This window comes from Ambystoma mexicanum, chromosome 1q, assembly GCF_040938575.1.
Source record: "Ambystoma mexicanum isolate Mex_15411 chromosome 1q, UKY_AmexF1_1, whole genome shotgun sequence".
Taxonomy (NCBI): domain Eukaryota; kingdom Metazoa; phylum Chordata; class Amphibia; order Caudata; family Ambystomatidae; genus Ambystoma; species Ambystoma mexicanum.
Window position 1 is genome coordinate 989501162 of NC_090922.1, and position 27388 is coordinate 989528549.

General features: G+C 44.4%; 1 protein-coding gene across 2 annotated transcripts in view; it reads right to left on the minus strand.

Annotated features, from left to right (window-relative positions):
* PTGFR (prostaglandin F receptor) overlaps window positions 1-20672 on the minus strand; it is a 254388-nt gene extending 233716 nt beyond the window's left edge. Inside the window, exons 1-2 of one of the 2 annotated variants that reach the window (XM_069641643.1) lie at window positions 20073-20672; window positions 17650-18506 (exon numbers count right to left, since the gene is read on the minus strand). In XM_069641643.1, the coding sequence (XP_069497744.1) occupies window positions 17650-18474 (825 nt within the window). In that variant the 5' untranslated portion in view covers window positions 18475-18506; window positions 20073-20672. The other variant, XM_069641645.1, reaches the window with a different exon arrangement.
* Window positions 20673-27388: the final 6716 nt, after the last annotated feature.

The window sequence follows — 27388 nt, forward strand, 5'->3', positions numbered from 1 at the left end:
GTGTCTCCCTCATGTTCCCCACACCCCCCGCTCATGCCCCGTGTCTCACCTGTTCCACCCCACCCCCGCTCATGCCCCGTGTCCCCCTCCTTTTCCCCCCACCCGCCGCTCATGCTCCATGTCTCCCCTGTTCCCCCCGCCCCCCGCTCATGCTCCATGTCTCTCCTGTTCCCCCCCACCCCGGTCATGCTCCACATCTCCCTCCTTTCCCCCCTACCCTCGCTCATGCCCCGTGTCCCCCTCCTTTCCCCCCAACCCCCGCTCATGCCCCGTGTCCCCCTCCTTTCCCCCCCACCCCCGCTCATGCCGTGTCTCCCTCGTGCTACCCCCCCACCCCCCTCATCCCCCGTGCCTCCCTCATGTTCCCCCCACCCCCACCCATGCCCCGTGTCTCCCTTGTGTTACCCCCGCTCATGCCCCGTGTCTCCCATATTCCTCCCCATCCCCGCTCATGCCCCGTGTCTCCCTCGTGCTACCCCCCACCCCCCCTCATGCCCCGTGCCTCCCTAATGTTCCCCCCACCCCCACTCATGCCCCGTGTCTCCCTCGTGTTACCCCCCACCCCCGCTCATGCCCCGTGCCTCCCTCCTGTTTCCCCCACCCCCCGCTCATGCCCCGTGTCTCTCTCTTGTTCCCCCCACCCCCCGCTCATGCCCCGTGTCTCCCTCCTGTTCCCCCCAACCCCCGCTCATGCCCTGTGTCTCCCTCGTGCTACCCCCCACTACCCCCTCATGCCCCGTGCCTCCCTCATGTTCCCCCCACCCCCACTCATGCCTCGTGTCTCCCTCGTGTTACCCCCAACCCCCGCTCATGCCCCGTGCCTCCCTCCTGTTCCCCCCACCCTCCGCTCATGCCCCGTGTCTCTCTCTTGTTCCCCCCACCCCCCGCTCATGCCCTGTGTCTCCCTCCTGTACCCCCCACCCCCCGGTCATGCCCTGTGTCTGTCCTGTTCCCCTCACCCCCGCTCATGTCCCGTGTCTCCCTCGTGTTACCCCCCACCCCCGCTCATTCCCCGTGTCTTCCTCCTGTACCTCCCACCCCGCTCATGCCCCGTGTCTCCCTTGTGTTGCCCCCCACCCCCCGCTCATGCCCCGTGTCTCCCTCCTGTTCCCCCACCCCTGCTCATGCTCCGTGTCTCTCTCTTGATCCCCCCACTCCCTGCTCATGCCCTGTGTCTCCCTCCTGTACCCCCCACCCCCCGCTCATGCCCCGTGTCTCCCTCCTGTTCCCCCCACCCCCCGCTCATGCCCCATGTTTCCATCGTGTTACCCCCCACCCCTACTCATGCCCCGTGTCTCCCTCGTGTTCCCCCACCCCCCGCTCATGCCCTGTGTCTCCCTCGTGTTCCCCCCACCCCCGCTCATGCCCCGTGTCTCCCTCGTGTTACCCCCCACCCCTCGCTCATGCCCTGTGTCTCCCTCCTGTACCCCTCACCACCCGCTCATGCCCCGTGTCTACCTCATGTTGCCCCCCACACCCCGCTCATGCCCCGTGTCTCTCTCCTGTTGCCCCCACCCCTGCTCATACCCGAGTCTCTCCTCTGTTCCTCCCACCCCCCGCGTCACTCCCCTGTTCCCCCCACCCCCATGCTTGTGCCCCATGTCTCCCCTGTCCCCTGTTCCCTCCCACCCCCCGCTCATGCCCTGTGTCTCCCTCCTGTTCCCCCCACCCCCCGGTCATGCCCCGTGTCTCTCCCCTGTTCCCCCCACCCCCCACTCATGCCCCGTGTCTAACTCGTGTTGCCCTCCACCCCCCGCTCATGCCCCATGTCTCTCCTTTTGCCCCCCACCCCCAGCTCATGCCCCGTGTCTGTCTCCTGTTGCCCCCCACCCCCCGCTCATGCCCCGTGTCTGTCTCCTGTTCTCCCCACCCCCGCTCATGATCCGTGTCTGTCTCCTGTTCCCCTCACCCCCTGCTCATGCCCGTGTCTCTCCCCTGTTCCCCCCACCCCCGCTCATGCCCCCTGTCTCTCCCCTGTTCCCCCCACTCCCACGCTCATGCCCCGTATCTCCCCTGTTCCCCCTCACCCCCCGCTCATGCCCCGTGTCTCCCTCCTGTTCCCCCCACCCCCTGCTCATGCCCCGTGTGTCTCCCCTTTTCCCCCCACCCCTTGCTCATGCTCTGTGTCTCCCCTGTTCCCCCCCACCCCCCGCTCATGCCTGTGTCTCTCTCCTGGTCCCCCCCGTCGATGCCCTGTTGTGTTCTCTTTATACACCCTGCCTTCCCTTTCCATGGTGTCCATCTTGGTAAAAGATTTTCCTTCCTACACCGGGACACCGCAGGCGTTCCAGTTTGGGAAGAAAAATCTTTTTTTACCACCCCGGGTTCCCACTTTGAGAACCTAGGATGCTAGTGGTCTTCATCCATTGAAAAGGACGTTATGGTTACGTTGCACTAATAAAAACCTATGAAATTCAGTTAAAAAAATGTGTTAAAGGGACATTATGAAGTTGCACTAATAAAAAAACTATGAAATTCAATGAAAAAACTTTGTTAAAGGAACGTTATGGTTAAGTTGCACTAATAAAAACCCATGAAATTCAATGAAAAAACTTTTTTAAAGGGACATTATGGTAAAGTTGCACTAATAAAAACCAATGAAACTCCGTGAAAAAACTTTGTTAAAGGGACATTATGGTTAAGTTGTGCTACTAAAAACCTATGAAATTCAGTGAAAAAACGTTGTTAAAGAGACGTTATGGTTCCAAGTAAAACCGAAAAACCCTTGAAATTCGCAAGTAATGGTAAGCTAAGCAACCATAACTCGCGCCACAATCGTGCACTGCTAAGCCTAACACCCAGGACATCAAAGATAACATCACAAATGTAATTGATGACATCACTGATGACATCACATGTGCATTTACCTTTCATGAAAAGTCTGTACAAGGGATTCTTAGTGTAATGTTAATAAAAAAAGTGTAAAGGATTTTTGGAATAAATATCAAGTGCTAATTAGTGCATTAAGCTATGCATTGATATAAATAGCATTCTATTATTAAGTTCAATCCAGTATACTAAGGTACTCGTATAACAAACACAGGCATTGTGTGCAGCATACATGATGGAGGTGCAATATGCATGAGCTTTCCATGTTGAATAGTGAAATGATAACTGTTTTCTTATTAGAGTTTTGCGTACCTTGAAACATGTGATAAGTAGGTAATAAAACCCACTTACTACATAATTGCATTATTATAGACAAAACACAAAGAGACAACACCACATACAAATATGAATATATACAAGGAAATAGAAGTTAAAAAAAAACAGCAGTAGTAGCAGAAAGTGTTCATAACCTAACTGATTACCTTTATGCAGAGAAATGATTGCTCTGTTTCTAAGCTGTTACTTACCCTATGTATATATATCACATGATGTGCTTGAACCCTAAGGTAAATAGTGTGAGTACAACATATAAAAATAGGAGCATATACAGGGAAAGTACAGTAAGAAAAAAACATCAGAACTATCAGAAAGTGCTGATAACTCTGCTGATTATTTTAATGTACAAAAAGGATTGCTGTTTTTCAAGGTTGTGTCTTCCCCTATGTATATGTTTCATATGATATAACTCCACCATAAGGGAATTATTGTAAGAACATACTTGAAGGATAAGTCTACAAATATAGTACATTTACAATTCTTAGTTCCTAACTGTTACTGAAGAAAAACATGTGGCCTAGATATGTCAGTAAAGAAAAAAGGAGGAGCTAGACATGTGATGTCATCAGTGATGTCATCAATGACATTTGTGATGTCATCTTTTGTCATCTTTGATGTCCTGCAAGTTAGGCTTAGCAGTGCACGATGGTGGCGCGAGTTATGGTTGCTTAGCTTACCATAACTTGCGAATTTCAAGGGTTTTTCGGTTTTACTTGGAACCATAACGTCCCTTTAACAACGTTTTTTCGCTGAATATATATATATATATATAATATATATATATATATATATATATATATATATATATATATATATATATATATATCTCTATATATATATATATATATTATTGCTGCCTGTGACCTCTTCGCCCATAATTTGGAGGATGGCTGCATAACCAATTTTTTTTATTTGGTTACCATTGAACAGTTGGATGGAATGGATGGTTTTTGTAAGGAAATGCAAGTTTATTCCTTCAATTGTGATTGCCTAGTTTAAGAAAAAAGTTCCTTATGTATATGTGTTGCAACTTTTACCTAGCAATTGTTCTTTAAAAAGAAATTTACAACACAAGCACATAGACAAGTTTAGACTATAAAAAGGTGGGACATAAAAAGCCAATAACAATTCTCAGCTAGATTTTCTGATTAAAAATCCTGTTTTATTGGAATATGCGAGGCAAATTTCATGGCTCAGACTTAATGTACTAATTAATATTGTTTGATTATATTTTAAACTAAACAATCTCTTTTTTACACGTCCATCCTTTGAACCGTACCTTGATTACATTAATTGATATTCTGTGGCATTACTGGACATTTAAGAAATGCACTTGGCATTTGAAAGAAACAACTGGATGTTAAAAGCTGTAGTTTACATATTTTGACTGTTAGACCATAACAGATGGCAGTGCTCTCAAATAGAAACTATGTTTGCCATAATGTATTATGGCAGCACCTGGAAATGCGGGGCTTTACTTGGTACATGAGAACTGGACCTGACATGAGAAGCTATAATTGCCATAAGATGGCAGTAAATGGCCATATGAGACTGATGCGGCATATGCATGGCACTGCCCCTGGCCTACGTTGGTTTTATCAGGTCTACCCTTGTCATAGAATGACCTTTATCATGCAATATCAAGACAGCAACCTATTTAAAATGTGGTTGATATCTAAAAAAGTGTTATGTCTGTTTTAGTACTGTCTGGTATCTTATGCAACGTAAGCTTGTGAATGTTTTTTAAACATCTGTCAGTCACTCTAGGAGATGTCATAGGGGTTAAATCTCCTGTGATGACATCCGGGTCAAAGGTCATAAAATAACTTACGGCATTGTCATCGGCAATATGATATCACTTTAGCTACCATTGAATTTTGGTGAATTGACATCCCTGCGTACACCACTTAGAGGCCCACTGTCATTCAAGCTCAACTTGGAAAAGAAATGCCAGGAAGACTGCACACCTTACTATACTCATATTTATACTAACACAGACAAAAAAAGGATGCCATCTCATAAGGCTCTCTTCATGTGTCCTGCAGTGGCCATCTCCCTGTAATTCCTTTTGGTTTGCCGAAGCCTTTTTGCATTTCTCCGACAAGAAAGAAGGAATGAGGAATGTAATGAGATAAGAACAGTATTTTTGGGAGAATGTCTGGGATACTTGTGTAATAGAAAAGGTTTATTCTAAACTTTGTGGGAAAATGATACTACAATCAAGTCTGAGCTAGTTAATGTTTCTATATCAAACCAACATTTTTTCTTTAAATATGGTTGCTGCAATAGTGTTACTAAAACTGTGCTTCCACAAGCACAGTACAAACAACATTATTCTCTTGAAAAGTAACATGAACAGCCACGCAACCAATTCACACTCTTTTGTAATTCTTTTAATTTATTAAAAATATTTAAAATGTAAACTGTATTTTCATAATTCCAATAAAATACTAGCATATTGATAAATTTAAGTTTCATAAATCATGGTTGATTAACATGTTTCTCAAAGACTCTATATCCAAGGAAAATATTTTAGTCCTCAGGTCTCTTGCTCCAAGAATAAAACTTCTCTTGGTTACTCCTTGCCTATATGTGGTGTGTAGTGTTCCATAACAAACAAAAGTATAAATTGCAGAATTTTAATGCAAGTGTTTTGTGTAACGACAACATAACATTAAGTCTTATCTAACCAATACTCCATCTACAATTTCATGGTTTTTATCTCACAATTTACAAAGATCACGTCTCAAATTTAGTTTTTTCTATCCCACAGTTTGCCAACACGGGTTTCATTCAATGGGATCTTAAGCATTGTAAGACCTGCAGTTATCTTCTTCATGGCATTTCACGTCTATGTTACAAACAATTTTCTTTCATTTAAGCGATTTAACACAGTACTGTCAATACTCTTTGTCCTGGCCAACATCCATAATTGTTGGAAACAAAAAAAAGTGGGAGGGAGTGTTAAGACGTATTGATATATTAAAAGATTTTCTGGATGATATCAATTGAAAACATCACAGAAATATTTTAGGGATGACAAAGATTATAGATGGATATTATTTATCCTACCAACCAAAATATGATTCCAAATATGATACAAAAAGTAGCACACCATTGACATCACAGCAAATTCTGATTTAGAAAGTACAGATGTTAACAAGGAGGGTGGCAAAACTAATAGAGATTGAATTACTGATATGAGACCAAAAAGGAATTACATTGCTGAATTCAAAAGATATTGAAGAGTCAACAGACAACAATATACTGTAGCCAAAAAGTATCTATTTTATAAAAATCAAAAGTCACAAAACAAGTACCAACCATAAGACAGGGAGGTGCAGAGGACAAGGAAACAGACAGCGATGGAGACAAATCAAAAGGGGTCATGACAAAATGAAAATAAGGAAAAATGTGAAAAGATTAAAAATAAAAATACTATAATCAATTTATCGGGACACCAACTAAATAATTCAATGATAGGTCTGCTAAATAAAGGACTTTCCTTTGCCCTACATTTTTGTTTAAAACCTGTAGATCTTTATATGGATCTCTATAAATGTTGTCAAATGTTCAAATTAAAAAGGTGATTTTTCAAACAGAATATTTGAAAAATGAAAAGTTATTTTTTATTAAAGATATATCACTAAATTCTGTGGATGATTTGCAAAATATTAGAACTTTAATAAATCTTGAGGAAGACAATGCACCTAGTAAATTATGACTCATTGAGGATTTGGATATTGCTCACTGAGCAAGTAGAGGGAGTTGTCTCAAAACTAAATCAACAATCATTACTACTTTACCTAAGGAGAACATGATTGATGTATTTTTCAATGCAGTATCGGGAGATATTTTCAAATCTGATGACAAATACACTACAAAAATAACATTTATGAAATATAATCTCACAAAAGAAGAACATACACATCTCATGGAGTTTAAACATTATTCAAATATTGTAAAAACACAAGCGGACAAAGAAGAAAATGATTTGGGAGCAAGAAGATTATATCAATATAGGCAAATAGCATTTACCCAAAGCATAATGCTGGCATTGTAATTCTACTAATTCATAATGTTTTGCTATAACCTGTGTCTTGTAGGATCTGTAATGTATTGTTTGCAATCTGTGCCAAGAATAATTTCTCGTTCCTCCATCTCTAAAGTCAGTAGTATTGGCCTGGTTGACAGTAATTCAAGTTATGTGTTGCAGTTAGCTTTTATTTGTTCATGCAAACATTAATCCTAGGACAAAGTTGTACTTTAATAAACTATTTGTAGGCAGTTAAAACAATTATTTGCATGTTTTGCTTCTATACCTTTTATTTCATTAATGGTATGGCATGGTACAGTTATCTGCATTGTAAAGTGCAAAATTGGTTCAAAGAGGCCTCATGTTGCAGAAGAATACAGTCACCACCAAAACAATGACATTAGTCAAGCCAAGAATTGCTGTTACAAACAATTATGCATACTGAAACAATCACTAATACAGGTAAAGAAGTCTTTAACTTAGATCCGAGCAGATATGTAATCACTTAACATCCTTAGCTCCAAATGCATAGAGTTCCAGCCCTAGTGTGTGGGTCTGGAGTGAGGAACAGTAAATAAGGAGAGAGAGGTTAACAGTTCTCAACTTGGACAGCACAGAAAGAGCTTTCCCTGGAGAAATTAAGTGTGTGATTCATGCAGCATCCAATGTGCGCTATACCCAAAACACCAGTGATATAGATCTCTTCAGTTTATTCTCATATGTATTCTAGTAGCCACATTCTGAATGATTTGCAATTTATTGAAGGCTTCCTTAGGAAGACCTAAATGGACAACACTGAAGTGATCTGAACTGCTAGAGATGAATGTTTTTAAATGTGTCTCTTATGAGAAAAAGATAATTATCTAGGAATCTCCTCAAAATGTAGAGATAGAAAAAAGAGGAGTGTGATACAACATGTATTTTAACATGCCTTGTATGGGCAAATTATTGTCCAAGAGAACTTTCAAGTTGCATAATTTGTTTAATGTTTAGGGACAAGTGCCCAACTCTTAGGACCAGAGATCAGGAGACCAGTCATGAAATATAGAATTATATCCACTGGATAACTGGTAGAGCAGAATTTCTCTTTTTGCTCTGCAGATCTTTAATTATTCTTGTACAGACACAGGCAACTCATTTACCTGTAATGCTGAAATGTTCCACTGTGGTGTCTAGGTAATCCACCAAATCCAGGAAAACTTTGGTGTTCTCGGTATATGTGTAGAGCATAAATAAGGAAAGAAAAAGGTGTGCAAATGGCCCATTTAAGATTAAACAAAACAGTAATGGTCTAAAACATTACCCCTGTGGAATCCCACAAGAAATGCACATTGGAGTTGGCTCAAAGGATGGCAATGCTACTGATTGAGTGTGGCCATTTAGAAATGAGGTCAGCCAAGACAAGGCAAGATCTCTGATTCTCAGTTGATAGAGTTGACATAGGAGATTGGGGTGGAGAATGACGTCCAACAAAGCAGCTATATCTAACAAAAGAAGGGCACCATCACCACCACCATTCACCACTCACCTGTGGCCATCCATAGCTACAATAACCACAGATTCAGTGTCTCACCTGAGGTAAAAACATACGTGTTTATCACACTTGCCAGTATTTTCCTCACAGAAAGATTGATTGCTGCAATAGACATCTTTGGCTTTCATGTTATTATTTGTATTATGTTATTATTTGTATTATTATTATGATTATTAATAATATTATTAATACAGTATTTATTGAGCCCAGGCCTTACTTTGGGAAGTAACAAAGTGCTTTACAGATCATAGGGGTAAGGACACAGTTAGGGAAACAGAGATACAATGGGCCAGGGAGCTAACACCCTTGGAGGTGTAGGGCGAGCAATTTATTAGCAAAGGATCAACAGAAGATCATGGGATAAAACAAGGAGAAACAAATGACCTAATTTAGGTCACATGGGAGTGGAGGATAGGTGGACCTTTGTGTCAAGGAGGAGGCATTCCTTGAAGAGTAGGGTCTTGAGCTCCTTCCTGAAATGCAGAGGCAAGGGGGTGAGTCTGGTGTGGACATGGAGAAGGTTCCAGAGTCTTGTGTGTAGACAGAGAAGGCCTGTCTTCTGGTGCTTTCCTTCCTGCACCGTCAGCGTTCACATCTGCACATGTTCTTACTTCTGGTAGATCTTAGACCTTTGTAGATGTTGAGTTTGTCTGTGAGGTAGCTTGGCGACTTCAGGGAGACAGACTTGTAGATGATGCAACTAAATTTGAAGATGATACATGCTTGCAGCGGGAGCCAGTGCAGTTCAACAGGGGTTGTGGTAATGTGGTTGAATTTGTAGAGTCCATTGATGAGATGGGATGCATCATGCAGGACTTCTCTCAGGGGTGCCAGGCAGCCATCAGAAGACCTTCCGAAAGGGCATTGACGCCATCCAGGTGAGAGAGGACCAAGGCTTGGATAGCAGATCTAAGTTTTTTCCTTGGATGAGGAGATTTTTATTTTTCACAAGAGGGAGAGTTGATACCAAGCCATCTGTGTCTTCCTTGCTGTGTGTTGTTTGAATGAGAGATGCCTGTTGATGTTGAACCAAAGACAATTGCCAAGGAAGACCAACTGTGGTGTGAAGCCTTTGAGGCGTAGGTGAGCTAGGTCAGGATAATAGGGTGTTCAGTGTTGTTGGTCAGCAGTAGGAATTCCACCTTAAAGTGGTGGAGCTTCAGGTAAGCACTGGACATCCAGGACTGGATCATTGTGAGGCAGGCTTCGAGCATGTGTATGTCTTCTACGCAGCATATGTTGAGATAGAGATGTGTGTCATCTTCATATTGAAGGAAGTGGATTTTGTGGTGTGTTGATCCAACAGTGTTCCGAGTGGTTCCATTTAAAGATTGAAGATCACCCGGGAGAGGTTCAAATCTTGCAGGACTCCACAGTGATTGGTAGAGTTGGTGGACTGAATTAATCCATTTGGATGAACTGGTTGCAGTTAGCAAGCTGGGATTTGATCCACCTGAGGACAATCTCGCTGATCCCCACACAGCGATGTAGAATGTCACTGAGTGTCTGGTGGTCTAATTTGTATCATTCTGCTGAGGGGTCAAGGAGAACCAGAAGGCAAGGGTGGCAATCAACAAGAATTTTAAGGGTTTCATTGAATACCATGATGGTAGTTGTTTATGTGCAGCATCTGGGTCTGAAAACAGATTGATAGGGCTGAAACGTTGATGTGTTGGAGGAATTGTGTGGCTACTGCTTTCACAAGGGTTTTGCCTAGGAAGGGAATATGGGTGATGGGGCAGTCTTTGTCAGGGTCCAATGTTGATTTCTTGAGAAGTAGGAGGATCTTTCCCAACGTGAGTGGAAGTTGTTTTGAGTTAGGGAGCTCTTAATGTTTGTCAGGTAAGGGAGGGGTGCTTCATTCGAAAGAGTCCTGAGTATGTAGGCAGGAAGGATGTAGTCTGCATATAATGTAGCCTTGAGGACCGCTGAGGTGGCAGTGTGATCTTCCATAGTGAGTGACTTGAAATATGTCCAGGTAGTTTTGGTTTTGCGAGATGGGATGTGTAGTGTGCTTTCAGTTGTGAAGTTGGTGTCTATGTGGTGTTGGATCATGGTGATCTTGTTGATGAAGAATGAGTTGATGGCAGTGGATTTTTCAATGTAGTGTGCTATGGGTGGGAAATGCAGAGGGTTAATGAAGTGCTTGGTGGCTTTAAAAAGGGCTTTGCTTTCATTATTGGCCTTGGGTATGGCATTTTGATAACGGTTGGCCTTGGAAGTGGCAATCACTTTGCTGCATGTAGCACAGATTTCCTTGAGCAGGGTGAGGTCGGATATGCTGCCTGATTTTTGCCAAGATTTTTCTTGCTTTCTGATGGTTCTTTTGCTGAAGCTGAGTTCCTCAGTACCAGGGTGTGGATTGTTTAGGCTTGAGGGTGCGTTGTTTCAATGCAGTGCGGCAGTTGATGTTGATTATGTAGGTGGTGTTGAGCCACAGTGCTGGTCTGTCTGAGGTAGACCGGGCCATGTAGATGGAGTTTGGAGAGGTCTTCCCTGAGAGCCTCCACTGGGAAGTTCTTGAAAGATCAGAAGGCTTGAATGAATGCTGGTTTTACAGTGGGTATGCTTGACTGGGGTGGTGTGACTAATGTCAAAGAGGCTGCCAGATGGTCCGACCAGGCAAGAAGAGCTGTGTTGGAGGGTGGAAATGGCAGGGATGATGAGGTTGAGGATCTTTCATTTCCTGTTCGTTAGGACTATCTTGTGCTGTGCGAGGTTCACAGTGTCGAGTAGGCAGTGGAGATCGGCCTTCATTGAGATGGTTGCTGGGTTGCCAGGGATGGTGAAGTCACTGATGAAGATGTTACTGGCGTGCTTTAGATACCTGGCGGTGACCAGGACAGTGAGGTCTTCGATAAAGGAGGTGTTGGGTTTGGGTTGTCTGTAGAGATGTCGTAAAGTGACTGTGTATCCTAGGGAGAGTGCACAGTGGCAGAAAAGGTTTTTGAAAGGGCCAATTGTGGAGATGTCCTGTTGGGTGAAAGTCCATGAAGTCTTGTGATTGATTGTTAGGCCTCCTCCATCTTGTTTGTATGGTTTGATTGGAGAATTCTGTAGCCGGTAGGGAAGAGAATATCTAGGATGTGTGGGAGGTAGATTTTGTTTGTGTCTCAGTTATAAAGAGGGCATCCAAGTCATGTGTGGTGATAAGGCCAGGGATGTTTTCTGTGTGGGTGATTGCTGAGCAGACATTACTGACATGTGTTTTCATGCAGTGGTGGGTGAGGGAGTGTTGATATGGTCTATGGTGATGCTGGTCTGGTTGTTGCAATGCAGGTTCCATGATGTTGCTGGTGAGCACCATAGTTGGTGATGGTGGTGGATGGGCTGTTGGGGGGGGAGGCAAAACACCTGATTTTAGAAAAGCAGGATGTTCTAGTCCTGAGTCCTTCTGGTTCTAACAGGTCCAATCAGGAATTGCCCTTTTCCTTGTTTACAGTTTTACTTACACCCGGGAAAGAGAAACCCTTAATCTAAAGAAAGAAAAGGAAGAGGTATGGCTAAGCAGATGAGTGGGTCTAAGGTCATGTGACCTAGAACCACTTGTACCAGCTCATCAACTGTAAAATAAAAGAGGTTGGAAGGCTGCTTAAGTACGGAAAAAGTGAAGCAACTCATGAAGGCACCAAAAGATCAGCAGTGATTGGCAGGTGGATGGGCTTAGGTCACATGACCTAAATCCATGTTTACCAACTCACCAAATGCCTGGATATAATAACTACGAATAATAGTCACCTAGCTAGAGTTAGGAGCTTTTTCAACATTGGAGTAAACACTGCCCTGTTAAAGAGAAGTGGCACCTCCACAGATGCAAGATATGTATTTGTAATGTTCTGAAAATCAGGTGCCATCACAGAATGAGGTTTCTCGAGAAAGTGGGAAGGGCAGGGACCATGGACATAAGACTGAGGCGGTAGTGCACTGAGACAGGTTGGGATATAATAAAGGTGGTAAATATCTCTGTGGAATCAGCCTGATAAAATGGCATGTGCCTTTCTCTATCTGAAACAAAACGACACTTTGTTCTTTTATGGATTTGCTTTAATCATCATATGATATGATATGATACCATACCTATCTACGCCAAACTGTCTCTCCATAGCTAGAGCTACCACTGGATCCAAATTAGACTACTGTAATGTCTTATTTGCCGGAACTCCGTCCAAAAATCTGAACAGACTACAAGTCATTCAGAATAATGCGCTTAGGGCTGCCCTCTGCATTCCCAAAAGGGAGCACATTGCCAGCACCAGACAAAATGCTCATTGGCTTCCGGTCAAAGAACAGATTCTCTTCAAGACACTATCCATAACACACAAATGCCTTTCAATCACAGCCCCCCTTATATTTCAGAAAAAATCACAAGAACTTCATCATCCAGACCTAAGAGGTCACACCACGCCAACCAGCTCAAAGTCCCCACCTTTAAAAGGGCCAAAATACGAGGTGCCTGTTTCACTTTCATTGCTCCTAAACACTGGAATGCCCTCCCCACAATTCTTCGAAATGAGACATCCCACTTAGCATTCCGCAAATCGCTCAAAACTGAGCTGTTCAAATAGCCCACATGGCTCTTTCCGCCCACCCACCGCATCATCACAGAGAAGGTCCCCTGCCTTCTCTGGCCATATGTTACCTTGACCATTCTGTCGGTAACTCTTCACTCTTTTCGCTTCTTGCTCATTTTAACTTTCACCTGTCTGGCATCAGATTCAATGTAAAACAATAGACAACATACACCGGTTGTTGCCAACCGATAAGCCAGAGTTGCACTCTAATAAGGATATGAACCCTAGTATTTTCAATACCAGTTATGACGGTGACCCCCAGTTGGAAGTCACAATCCAAACTAATCAGCTTAACAGTTTCAATTACATATAGATTCAAATATACTCTGTGTAACCTTTAGTGCAGAAACGTGAGTTAATAATGTTGACACGGTCAAGAGCCAACAGGACCATGAATGATACAAGGCAGACAGCAAAGTTTTTCTAGTAAATAACAAAACATGTTAAAGATAGCAAATCTTAGTTGATACACTGTACTCTTGTGTGTACATTAAATGAATACAAATCAATCCAGAGATATAGTCAACAATTTCATCAAAAAAGCATTCAATATAAAACTCAGTGACAAATGGTAGACAAACTAGAGATTGCTCATTCTCTATGTGTGAGCAGTAACATCCCTTCTGCTCAATCATTTATCCTATACACTCCTAATAGTGCCAACGCGTTTCGGTATTTCAACTAATCCATCTTCAGGGTGAGTAGTGTACAGTTTCAAGGTATTTTCCTAAAAAAATCGAGGACAAAATAATTAGTTCTATTTATAAGTCATTTATGGATTTAGAAAGTGTATAGTATGCAGAATCACTAACCGTGTAGTTGGGGCAAACGAAAAAACACTTTAACCTGTTTTAAGAACAAATAGACAATCCTCAGCTACCTTGAACATAATCTGTCCAGTGAAAAGAAAAGCTCAGAGATGACTCCAATCTAAACACTCACCCGGTCCAAGGGATTACTCCTCGCCGTGGGTATGTGTGACCTGATGGACGGTAAGTCCCAAGTTGTATAAACTACATGGTTTAAATAAAAAAAATGTCAAGTGCATGGGAGAAGGAAAGTGGAAAAGTGCATGGAAGGTGGGAGAAGTGGAAAGTGTGAAGGAATAAAGGTATACTGATAAAGAATACAATAAATACATGATAAAGGCAACAAAAAAACAGTGGTACTGCAGCCGGCAAGTGGCAAGTGCTGGGTTGAGGTAGCAGGCAGGGTGTGTCTGACAAGTGCAGGAAAAAAAGGGGGGGCTGTATGGTTACAGATATAGACCCCAGTGCAGGGATTGCCCGGAGGCAGTGTGGGTGGGTGGCAGGATGAGCAGGTATCTGGGCCCGGAGGACAGAGGGTGGCCAGGTGCACGGTGCAGAGAGAGAAAAGATCAGCAGGAGAGAGGAGGGGCAAAGGCAGAAGCAAAGAGGAAGGTCTTGAGGTGCTTCCGGAACCGGGGATGGTTCTCCTCAAGTTTCGGAGCATACTATTGGAATTGATTTTTTCATAGCCGAAGAGGTATGGTTAAGGTGCACTTTAAACCCTAAAGTGGAGGAAGGTCTTTGAAAATACGAAAACGGCCTTGAGAAACATGTGCGCTGGAAAATATTCTATTGTACTCTATTTTTAGCACAATTAATGTTTCTTATGAATGCCAATGCATCCAGAAAAAGATAAGAGCCAGTTATCAACATAATTAGCCCCCAAAAAACGTTCGGGTTGCTACACTTGTGTTTTAACAGGTCCTAACTTAAGCAAACACTCTGCCTTGTTGGGGACCGATTCATGAGTTTTCAGATGTGTTCTTAGAGGCCCCACAACATGAACCTGCGTTGTTTTTATCGAACCCTGCTGAACGTGGTTTCTTAAACTGAATTATGGGACGGGCCACCTGACGATTGGCCATGACTGGGGTAACGTTTATTAAGAACTGCGAAGAACTCTTGCAGCATTTCCTCCACTTTTAGCGTAGCGCTGCCATGGCATACTTCCCTTCCAACCCGACAACTAAGAAAACATTCTTGCCGAACTGCTATTGTTCACTCCACGTGCAAATAACGACCGAAAACAGACACCCTCACTCATGTGCTGGACTTCTTGATTCGTAGAGGATATGGAGGACGAAGTCTGGACAGAACCACTTGATAATCAGCCATGCGTATAGATCCAATATTTGCTATGTGTGCTTCAGAGTCCTACACAACAGGTGCATAAGCAGCGCAATGGACTAACATGTCGCATTTGCTAGAAGGTTGAGTGCTAACCTACAGTATAACCCACTTTAAAATGCGTCATGGTGAGCACCCAACTGCAACACCCAGCAGCGTCTCATAGTTGGAAGTCTCCTTGTAGCCAAACATTATTCAAAATGAGGGTGCATTACCTTACCCAGGAATGGCGGTCTAATTTAGTGGCTCTTGGGTGCAGTGGCTTCATATAGAGCACTGTAGATGGAAGAGGACATGCCGTGCATTGTGATCATTGATCAATAGGCAAAAGCAGAGATGAAGGAAATCAAAGGACATTTAACCCTATATGGGGAACAGTAAGGCTTTCAATGTGTGCACGTGAAGTTGGTGACGAAAATCATAATGAAGACACCTAAAAACTTTAATGGTTTAAACATTGGCTGAAGTGTGTTTTGACACTAATAAGTATCCTCCTGTACTGCAATGAGGCACTCTATTTTTGCCAACTAAGCCTGAATGAACTTCCATAAACATGACTTCTTAATTTTTGCGGGTCACAGATCCAAATGCTTGGTAACCTGCACATATTTGCGGTTCACTTGTGGATGGTGCAAATCAACCCCATGACCACTCACAAGTACCCCCTCTGCAACGACCTACCCCAAATGCTCCCCATGCCCTCTTCCAGCAACACATGCTTGACGTATACATGTTCTGTCTATGCCACACTGGCTTTCAGGCAGGGCAGTTGAGCATGCTGTATGGCCCTTTCGGGGATGGCAGCAACCTGCCCTTCCCCATAGAGTCATAATGTTGTTCCCCTGAGTGACCTTGAACTTTACAGCATGAATCTTCCACGAAATTCTAAAAGTTCACAAGACACAAAAACAAATCTAGTGATTTGGGGAAAATCTATACGCATGTTCGCCCGGCTTAGTGATCACTCACAGATTTATAGAAAGGACTAGCAGAAGACAGACATAATAACACTGATCCTGTAGGTCGCTGCTCCGATTCGCTTATCACTTGATGTTCTTTTCACCCTGAAGTAAACTGCACTGAGAATGGGTGCCTGTGGCTGGCTGACATACCCCAGAGCAGAGGTTGGGGGGTGGCGAGTGTTGGTGTGCTGCTGTATACTGGGGCCTTCTGTGCTCTCTCCCCCCCTGTCGCCTCAACCTGGCGTGGTGCCGTTCATTGCATGCATTGCAGTGCAAATATCTGGGAAACCATGCGTCGTAGAGCCGGGACTTTGAGTTTTGTTCCGTAGAGCCGGGACCTTGAGTTTTGTTCCTCATGTAGGGACTTGTCCTTTTATGACAACGTTGATGTTTCTCTGATTTCAGACAACTGTCTCATGTGTAAAGGTGCCGAAATCTGGGGAAAGGGGCATGGTGTCCAAATGTCATGTAGCTAGTAATGTCCGGAGGGTCCTAAAAGGCAATTATCAAACGTTGGTGCAGATTGGTTAAACAGGGTGGAACAATGCTCCGCCACAAATCCTGACACAAACACATTTTGACTTGTATATATAGATGAAAGATGCATGGGAGGCACATCTTCAGAATGAGAGCGAGATAGAGAGTGATAGAGAGAGAGAATGTGTGTGTGTGTGTGCATGTGTGTGTGCATGTATGTGTGTGTGCACATGCGTAATGCCTCTATGTAATAAAGAGGCTGTCATCGGGTATGCCATATTTTACCAGACCAAGCCAAATAGTAACTGTAAAGGTATATCTTGCTAGATTTTGAAGTCAGACAAAGAGATGCAGTTAGAATGAATACAAGCACATAAGTTCTTCTCGATCAGCAGCCTCCCTATCGTTTCCGTAGGAAAACACAATCATGTCACGATAATGCAGTAATTATCCGTGGTTTCTCAGGCAGGTAAATGTTGTTAAACGGCGCTAAGTTTTCTTAATATGTGTCTGTATTAAAATCGACCTTTTGGCTGGAGACCTAGTTTGTGATGGCACAGTGTCATTTTTCCTAAGATTTAAGATACCCTTCCTGGCTGCAAAAAGAGACATATAGCTAGGTGGTGTTAGCAGCATTACTACACACAATTTAGTTTTAACAAGCTAATAGCCATGACAGTTCCAAGTAGCGAAAGCTATTTTTAGCCAAAGACACAACTTTAAAACTGCATACATGATATTCTCTTACCAGAAACGGGCTCCAGCATATGCACGAGACACACATAATGGCCAGCAGTTGAATGATCATTTCAAAATGATGAGACCTGCCTTGTCTGTTCTGTTTATTTTTGATTTTCACTCTGATGAGTGTAAGGCCAGTGACTGCATTGCAGATGAAAGAAGTACTCAGAGATAGCATCCCTAGACCGGAGAAAAGGAGGAGGTAGCACCTATCGGCCCATTCTTTCACCTGCTCAGTCTTTAGAAAACACCAGGTTCTGGATGCCTGGACTTCATACGTCCTCAGGCTGAGAATGGGCAGGGATGCGATGAGCAGCGCAAAGAGCCCCACTAACGCCAGTAGGACTTTCACGTGCTTCGAGGTCATCTTCGTAGAATGGAAGATTGGCTTGGTGACACCAATGCAGCGTTCAATCGCCATGACGCTACCAAGCAAGAGTGGGCACAGGCCAAAGAACACCATGCACATGCCAAAGATGCTGCAGAGAATGTTCGATTGGTTGATCCGGATCCAGTCTCTATTGTTGGCGTACACGAAGACCGCAATGGCACCATTGATGAGATGGCCGAAGAGATCAGTGATGACCAGACCACTGGCAAAGAGCAGGAAGGACGCCTTGGATTTCTTGCGGAATCTTTGGTAGGCCTTGATGAGGATGCCCGTTGCCAGACTGTTGGAGGTTATGCCGACAGTCATAAATATGACAGGGAAAATAACGGAGACCCTATGATCCGAGTGGCAGGTGAGGTTGGGGAGGCTCTCACTCCCTGGCAGTGTCCTCCTGTCGGAGCTGTTGAAGAGCATTGTTATGCTGGTTGGCGAGTCTTTCATCACATTCTAACAAGGCTGGAGTCAAAGGGCATCTGGAATAGGAAAACGTAGGTTAGACATATCCCATAACACAACAGAGATTGAAAAAAAAGATGGCAGCTTTGGAGAGGTAGCTGGTGGCAAAAGGTAAGCTCGCATAGCACCTACCCATATGGGGAAGTGTTGTGATATTTTAAAGTGTATTAGCGGTCGAAATGCTGCGGTAGAGCTCGAAAAAGAAGTTCCCCCTGAATACCGACTGCCATATCAGTACTTTAAACTTAGAAACTGCAGCACAGTAGTTGGTGTAGTAGCAATTCGGTTTAGGAGTGCTAAAGGCACCTTAATCAGAACATCATACATCTCAATGCGTGCTGCCATACCTAGAAAAGCACAATGTACATATACTGTTGTTTATATGAGTGTATAGTTCACATGAGTCTATTTCTAAGTACAACCTAACTTAGAAGATACGGGTAGTGAAGCGCAGGAAGACGGACTGATTTTGCCCAGGATAACACATTGTAGTAAAGTGGTAAAGTGGTGATGTCGAATTAAATCTCAAGCCGATTTTGACAGGTTCATGTTTAACGAAACACTTGTGTATAGGCGCGTTATAAATGCCATATCATATCATATCATATCATAACGAAATCAACAGCCATGCACAACTGCATAGGAGCCAGAATCATAGGACTTTAGGCATTATGCTAGGAATATATATTTACACTTGCACAGGAAGTTTGTGCAGTAAATTATCCGGGCGTTAATGCATACAATACAGTTCGTGCCTTCCAGTATTCATTAAGTTGGACAGACAGCTGAGAAAGGTCCGTGACCGCGCCAGACTCCCCCCCCCCCCCCCGACCGTCCCCCCCACGTCCCCCGTTAGGAAAAGGCTTGAAATGGTGTAAATCAGTGTGCGCGTTCCTTGAGTGCACCGTCAACGCAAGGAATGCGACTATTCGACAAACACGACGTACACATGGCCAAATGATTTATCCGAATAAAAGAATACCATTCTAAATAAGGTTTCATTTAAGTTTAAAAGGGAAACACGATGTCAATAAAAGACAAGTGACGAAAACAAGTTGAAGTGCAGTTCTTCCATCCGAGGCAGTGCATTCTATGACCAGTCGGACACGGTAACCACTTCCCTTAGGCTTAATCACACCAAAAGCACCACGCGCCATGTAAGCCAACGTAGCACGCGCATCGTCGCCTGTCAAAAAATGCGAACGCACGGCAGGACAATATGTTGCTTTCACGCACTAAACGCGAAGTAATAAAGCGTTTTTTTTCTAACATGAATTCTAGGGCAATTCAAGGTAGCATGTTTATCAGGGCAGACTTTAAAAAGAACTTGAATCATGCGCAACGAAGCAGCAAAATATACATACATATTGACATCCGATTGGGAGTGAGGTAAAGAGTGCGCCCACCATTCCTGAGAATCAACTTAAGCGCTCTCCCTACTGGGTGCAGCCGCGCAGCAGTGGGAACGAGTGCAAACAGCGGCGGGAGCTCGGGCTCCGTTCTGGAGCTACTCTGTAGAGGCATTCTCAAAAAGTCTTGCTCTTCGCAGCAGATGTGGGCAGCCAGTTCCCCGCTGTACTTACACTGGCGCTCCGCGTGCGACTCCCCTGCTCTCCAAAGCGGGCATTGCAGCGTGTCTGGTTTCCAGGACTGCGGGTCCATCGCTGAAGCTGATAGAACGGTACCCCGGCCGCTCCCAGAAGAGCCGCAGCCTATGGGCAGAGGCGCAGCGCCGTCCCTGGGCAGCGGTCCTGGAGCATCGGCTCTGCGGCTGCTGCTGGGCAGGCACGACGCGCTCCAGCCGCGCTCAAGTTACTAATTGGCGGCTGTGCGCGCACTGACCACCGTGCCCACAGGTTGTCGCCAGCCACTGGCGAGTACTCACCGTCGCACGCGTCAGAGGCTTGTCAGAGGAGCCTGCCCACAGGTTTCCATTCAGATTTAGCTAATGCTACTTTAAAGCTATACTGATCCCCCGGCCAGACCACGTGTTCCCAACATCAACATATCTCGGCCCCAACACCATAGCTGAAGGAAAGGGCATTTGGCGCGTGAAAATTGAAAAGAAAAATATATCGCCACTACTGCTGCTTCTGTAGATAACATAATACTAAAATTAAAAGGAATCACCGTCGTGTATTGTTAAGGTCTGCCCTCATCCTCACATTAAGAACATGTTGATTAGGCAAACATGTGGTATTTGGCAATGGGTGCAATGACTCCTGGAGCCGCCCTTCGCAGCCCCCGGTGTAGAGAAGCCACGCAGCCTAATTACACCGTGGAATGCGTTTGCTTCAGAGTAAGGAAGTCCAAGCCGCTCTACGTTGCTTCGATCTTCGATGTAATAACAGAGGACGCTGTAGAAAGACCCCCTCACTGCATATGCATATGTTTTCTCTAAAACGGTTAGGCGGGGCGGGTTAGCTTTTTCTGAATCCTGTATCCTGAATTCTTATTGAAAGGAAAAATTACTTTAATGTGCTGTGGCCCGGAATTGCAGTTAAACAGACCGTCCACTGGAGCATTGCTTCAGGGTAAGATCATTGTAGCACGGAGGGTCGGGATCACTGACCACATGTTGCCGAAGTGTTCGGGAAGGTGCTAAATTACAGGTAGGCGGAGTGAGTCTCGACTGCAATATTGCAGGCCTTATGCTGTCGCTTGAAGGATGTCTGGTGAGCAGGCATGCAGAGGCTCTATAAGAGGTATTATTTGTGCCTGTTTTGCCATGCATTGGTCAGTCACCCTCAGGAACTGCCATCTGGCAAGTGTGTAAAGGCCTGGCTTTTTTGATTTTGATTGAATAATAAAATGATGCGGGAGGTTCCAACTCAGAAAGTGTAATCTGTTGAGCAGATTCTCCTTTCGCCAGCTTCATGCCAAAAGCCTGACTCGAAGTGCCTGCTCTATCTACCCGTGGCACCGAGCAGGTCACAGATGCCCATGTGACAGTGACCAAAAAGTCTCTGCCGTGCAGGGTTGGCATTTAAGATATACACCCCTGTACCCAAACAACGATGATCATTGGTTGCCCATTATGGTGGCGGGACAATTTCTAAATAAAATCTATGCCTGAGTTTAGACATAGTGCATGGTACTACTTATGATCACGGCTGTCACATTCCAATTGATATTGCACATATGTCAGCTATTGTGAGTCAGCTGTGCTGTGGAAGGTGATGTGTATTCTGGTCAGCTGGGTGTAGCCTGCCAAATGTCAGGAACCTGGAGGGCCGGGGTCCTGTTGGATCTCTAGGTGGGGCAAGTAACACCATCTGCCACAAATAGTCACACAGCAGGCATCTGTCCTGGGCCCGGGTGTAAGGAATTCAACCATCCGCACAGGGAGAGTGCGCTCACCTGGGCTTTTTGATTTTTGTTTTTTAAAAAGAATGAATAATGGGTGATCAACCTCTGGAAAATATGTGGGGCTGTTCCCGCACATATTTTCCACTCTCACCGCACAGCAGAAAAATAGTCATGTACTCTGGGAGGACACAGCTTACAAGCGGCACCCTCCCCTGTCATGTGTAGCTGACACCCGACAGCAGTGGGTACATCAAAAACCTCTTGCCGGCGGCAGCCAGATTAGCATTTCAAGGCCCATGGATTTGCAGCTCCATTGTTAAACCTGGCTGGTGGTGGCAAATACTAAAGAATTTTAATTAGCAGTCCTCGGGAAGGGCTGGGTGCAGGAAGTGACAATGGAGACCAGAGACCCACACCTCTTTGTAATTCAATGTGTCAACTTGGTACTAACACCTCTCTTTGGTATAAAAGGGCAGTGAATGTCCTGTCTGGAACCACTCCTTTCAGAGCAGGGAAGTATGTGAATTGTAAGAGATGGAAGTTTGCCTGCAACCACCTACTTCAAAGACAGCCCATGTTGTTGCCAAGCGCTGCATGGGGCTCAGTTAATTAGGGAGACACTTTGATGTACAGCAGACAGGATGATGCGTGGGACTGTTGCCAAGCGCCCTGGTTCTGACCTGAAGCATCACTGAAGATTTTTGGTGGGGACCCAGGATTGGTTCATTAAGGTGGGCTGATCCTACACCAATCGCTGGGGGCCATTTGACTTTAAAAGAGGGCTAAACCCCTCACTGATCAGATCATCTGAAGACTTTGCAAGGAGTAAAGACTCATTTGGACCTAAGCTGAAGGTACAGTCAACCTTACATTTTCCACCAGTGAAGAAAGGCCAGGAGTTCAGAGTGGGAATCAAGATCCCACTGCTAAACATCTCCCAGGGAACATAGTGAGCTACCAGACTCAGAGAACCCATCCAGCAGCTCCAGAACCAGCAGCCAGCCAGCACACAGCGCGCCCCACTAGGTTCTAACAGCGAGCTTCCTAGGTGGGAAGTGCCAGAGAGTCTCTGGACAAAGGACAGGGCTGTTGCCTGCTAACACCCTCCTGAGCTTTGGGCCATCCACCTTGAAAGGACACCAGCCCTGCGAAGAAGCTAAGAGGAGTGCCACACAAGCATCATCCAGTGTCTATCTTTTTAAGGACAATTTCAAGACAGTCGAGTCCTCGAACCACATCCGTCTGCACAGCTGACTGTTGTCATGCCGCAGTCACCAGAGCCATCCGAGACGCCTCAACCAGCATTCCGGATCTGCCAACCAGGACAGCGACAATGATTCTTGGTCTCAAACCACCACACCGGACAACCTGCAGACATCCGTCCAACCTCGCTTGCCGAACTGCCTGCTGCCTGGTACCCCCAGCTGTCTCCCACCACTAACTCTGTCTCACAGGCTGCAAAGCACCCTGGAACCGCCTCAACGCTGTCAAGCACCAAGAACTTCTTCATTACCAGGTACATTGCGGTTATACAGTTACGACCCTTTGCCCCTTCGGTGTTGAAACCAAATAACCTTGAACAGTAAGACTGATTGCTTTACCAACTACCCTCTTGTCGGTTTCCAGAGTGCATCCCTTTCCTTCGTGAAACTGTCTGTCCTCTGTGTTCCTTTCCAGTGTGGGTTGTATTTGTAGTGTGCTAGAACTGTCTGTTGTAGTAATAATAAAGTAGATATTAATATACAACCTTGACTGGACAGTCCCTTTTATAATTGGGTAATAATTGTATTTTTGCTGTGTTGCAACTAACCAACAATCCACGACCTTGCAGAGATAAGCCTGCCGTTCCGACCACATTACTGAAATTGGACAAGGAGTTTTTATGATTTACTTGTATTCCAATCTGTTCAGATCTGTTCTGGTGTACTAGAGGTGTGTGGTTGATTGATGGTTTAAAGACCGATATTCATCCCTGGACAACTGGTGCCCCGGAAATTGATTTGTCACACCAGGCATCAAATGAGCATACCCATTCAAAGGGCATAGCCTCACGCCAGGGTGTTGCATCTCTAAAGGTCTTTGTTCTCAGTGAGAATGGAAGGGATGTATATTATGATAGTCAGGAGGGCTCTGATCAATGGCAGAAGAATTCCACCATCTTGATTCTCACTGTCCCTCTCTTTCCTTTCACCTCCACTTCCTCTGGAGCAAAGCACATTTGCTGTGACATCAGAAGGGCATCCTAGAGCAGGGATTGCAACAAACATTCCCCTTTAAAAGAAGAGATCCCCATTGATCTAATAATGGTGTTATGCAGTTTCTCCAGTTTCAGTTGGATCATGAGCATTCAAACATTTTGCAACATGCAACTCAGTTTTCCATTGGCTAACCCGCCTCAAGTATTCCTGTGTGGATTCCTTTCACCCTAATTGACCAATGACTTTGTGAGGTGTAGACAGTGTGGCAACAAAAAATAATACATCTAATTCCCACGGACCCAAACGTTGGCACCATCAGAACATTGTCATCCTTGTGACTGTTCAACTGACAGTATGTATTGCGACGTCTCAGTGGAAACATGTCTCACCTTTTGGTACATCTCCTACTTTTTTCCATGATGGAAGGACATGACTTCATAGGGTGTTCATCTTGGCTCCTCGCTTCAAGACCATTTTCAAATCTAAACTGTGCATTTATGTGTGGGTGGGTGGGAGCGGCCCTAACTTTTATAAACATGTATGGTTTGACGAGGTATCAGAACATTTAATGTATTCTCTATTGTATTTTCTACATTGATAAAACCTCTCCTTGCATCTATGGTCATTGGATACCTATCTCTTTATATTCTTATTTGAAATACCCATGTTGTTTGGTACTCATAACTCCACTCCTGGGTGGGTTTTTCTGACAGGGGGCATTGTGTATCTTTTGCCTGATCGACTTTGTCTTGTGTACATCTCTGCACATAACTTATTCTCACGGAGCTATGGCCTTCGTTTTGTTAGTTTTTAAAGTGATGGGTAAGAACATTATTAGTTACGCTTCACTTGTTCAAGGCTTGGGAACTTGCTGCACTCTCTGCTCCTAGCCAATCCCTGTTCAGCCTTTCGCATCTTTCCTCATGGAAGCTGACCTTGTCTGTTGTGTCTGGGACAAGCCGGAATGGGCTGTGTTTAACCACTGAATAAGTGCATTTTTTCTGCAGCCTAGTTTTCTAACTACTGTGAAGCGCCGCTGCCAAGAATGCATTTATGACATTAGACCGGCACAACTTCATTTGCTTCATATTGCTGTGCCAGTAAGAATTTCCATGTGTTCCTACTTTTTCTCTGACTATTTTCTATTATATTTGTCTAGCTATTATTGCCACTCTAAGAAGGGCCATACATCTCTTTCTGTTACTTGTACATGAGCTCTATTTCTTCTGTGCTGCTTTATATTAGTTGCCTCCTATCTTGCTGTACACAGTTTGCACTCTCACTGTTAGATGTTTTTGGGTGACTAATGTATATTTTGGCATTGATTAGTCTCAGACACTCGTCTTATACCTTTGTCTGCTTCACATGAGGACTATGGGCCTCATTACACGGATGGTGCTAAGGGATTACCGGCACCGGTAAGGGCACCGATGCCAGTAATCCCTTAGCGCCATTCTACGAGGTCCCTCAGTAGGTCCCGTCCTTAACGTGTGGTCAGACCACACGTTAAGGAAGGGACCCGCTGAGGGACTTCAGAGCAAATAGCGGTACCGTTATTTGCTCCTTCCCCATTCCCATTGAGCCCTATCAGGGCTCAAATGGGAATGGGGAAGGGCCATGGCGGACACGGTAAAATACCGGCGGCAACCATGGCGCTATTAGCGCCATGGTTACCGCCTACCGTGTAATGAGGCCCTATATGTCGTGCAGACGAGTAAGGTGACTTTCCCTCTTTATGGTTCATGTCTTGTGTTAGAGAGATGTGCTTAACTTGTACTCTCATGTTTGGGACATTGGACTTGCATCCCAACAGAACCACTTCTTGTACAAATGAATAAAACATGTGCAGTTCAGTGAGAAGTTCCCAGGTCTTCGGAGACTCCTATATCACAAAAGTATCTTTAGTTTTGCATATGGTTCAGTTTAAAATGATAATGTGCAGTGAACTGAAATACACAGACATTATGAAAACCTCAATCTACTCAAAGCTTGTATCCCTCATTATACAATATGTACTTCTTTTTTTGCAGAAGAGTCAACCATTTCTCCCAGTGCCTTATAAATATTTTGATTTTCTAAGCATCCCACATGTATTGTCAAAACGAATTAACCACACCTCAGGCGTGCCCGTGTTGCTATATTGAAAAGCACCAGTTCTAGTTGTGAGGCACTATTAGGTGTGCCTAAAGGTAACCCTGCTTTTTGTCAGGATATTATTTTGTATTGCAGGAAGATGAGCACAATTTGGATATGTCCATATCTCGCTGCTTTATGGTTGCTTTGTACCAACCATTGCTTTATATACAATTATGCATTTGTTTAATATATAGGGCCCACACGTATGGTAGTAGAACACCCATCCTTGTGATGCTGTCTTAGAAATCATCTTTATGTTTTTTAACCACATTCAGTTTTTTGCAAAAAGGAGGCCCAACTAGCAATAGGAATAAACTACATATAATCTCTCCCCCTGTAAGTGTCAAGAATGATGGGTTTTACCTTTACCAACGACCCCTATTTTTGTTTTGTGCATATTCAATTTGAAGCTGTGGGCTCTCAAATAATGCTTTGCACAAAAAGGCGTTGCTGCCCTGGTTCTCAGTACTGGAGGGCTATATCATCAGCATATAAAAGAGTTCCATATGGAATATTTAGCACGAATGGGGACTCTAGTGGTGTGTTCGGATGGGAACGATTTTATCCAAAGTGTGGCTTCCGGGAGAACTGGAAGGTTTCATAGATGGCTTTGTCTGCCTCTCTACACATTGGGTACTGTTTTACTGGGTGGAAAATTGCTTGTTTCTTCAATTTTCTTTACTGCCCAATCCCTTTCAATAATCCCACATCATAAGAGCTGTTAGTCCATAATTCACTGGGTAACGTTGCCAAGCCTTTTTTTAAAAAGGATGGTACTCTTTAAACCAACAATGTGATCTGGGTTGTCTCACGGAATTGTATCTTTAAATGACATTGAACGCAGATATCATAAATAACTTCATCATCTTTGTCATTGTCTTCAAATAATTCATCATCTGTCACATGCTATCACTGTGCACCAACTAACACCTTTGTCATCCATCTCATGTATTAGTACTCCGTCCTCTCACACCACTATGCTTCTAACTGTATAATTATAAACTCTCCTTCTGCTACACCCATGGGCACCTCTGCTCTGAATCCCAGAGGATTTGGAGGGCAATGTCGGACATGTGGAAGAATGGGGCATTATTCAAGTACATGCAGGAGCAGAGGGGCGGTGCAGCAGGGATTGTAGCACTGTGACCCAAGTGGAGGGACTGTATACCCGCCAGTATACAGTGCTTATGACACACCACAATTGCAGCAAAAGCACAACACCTTTGATTATACACAACAACAATAATTTCCAAATG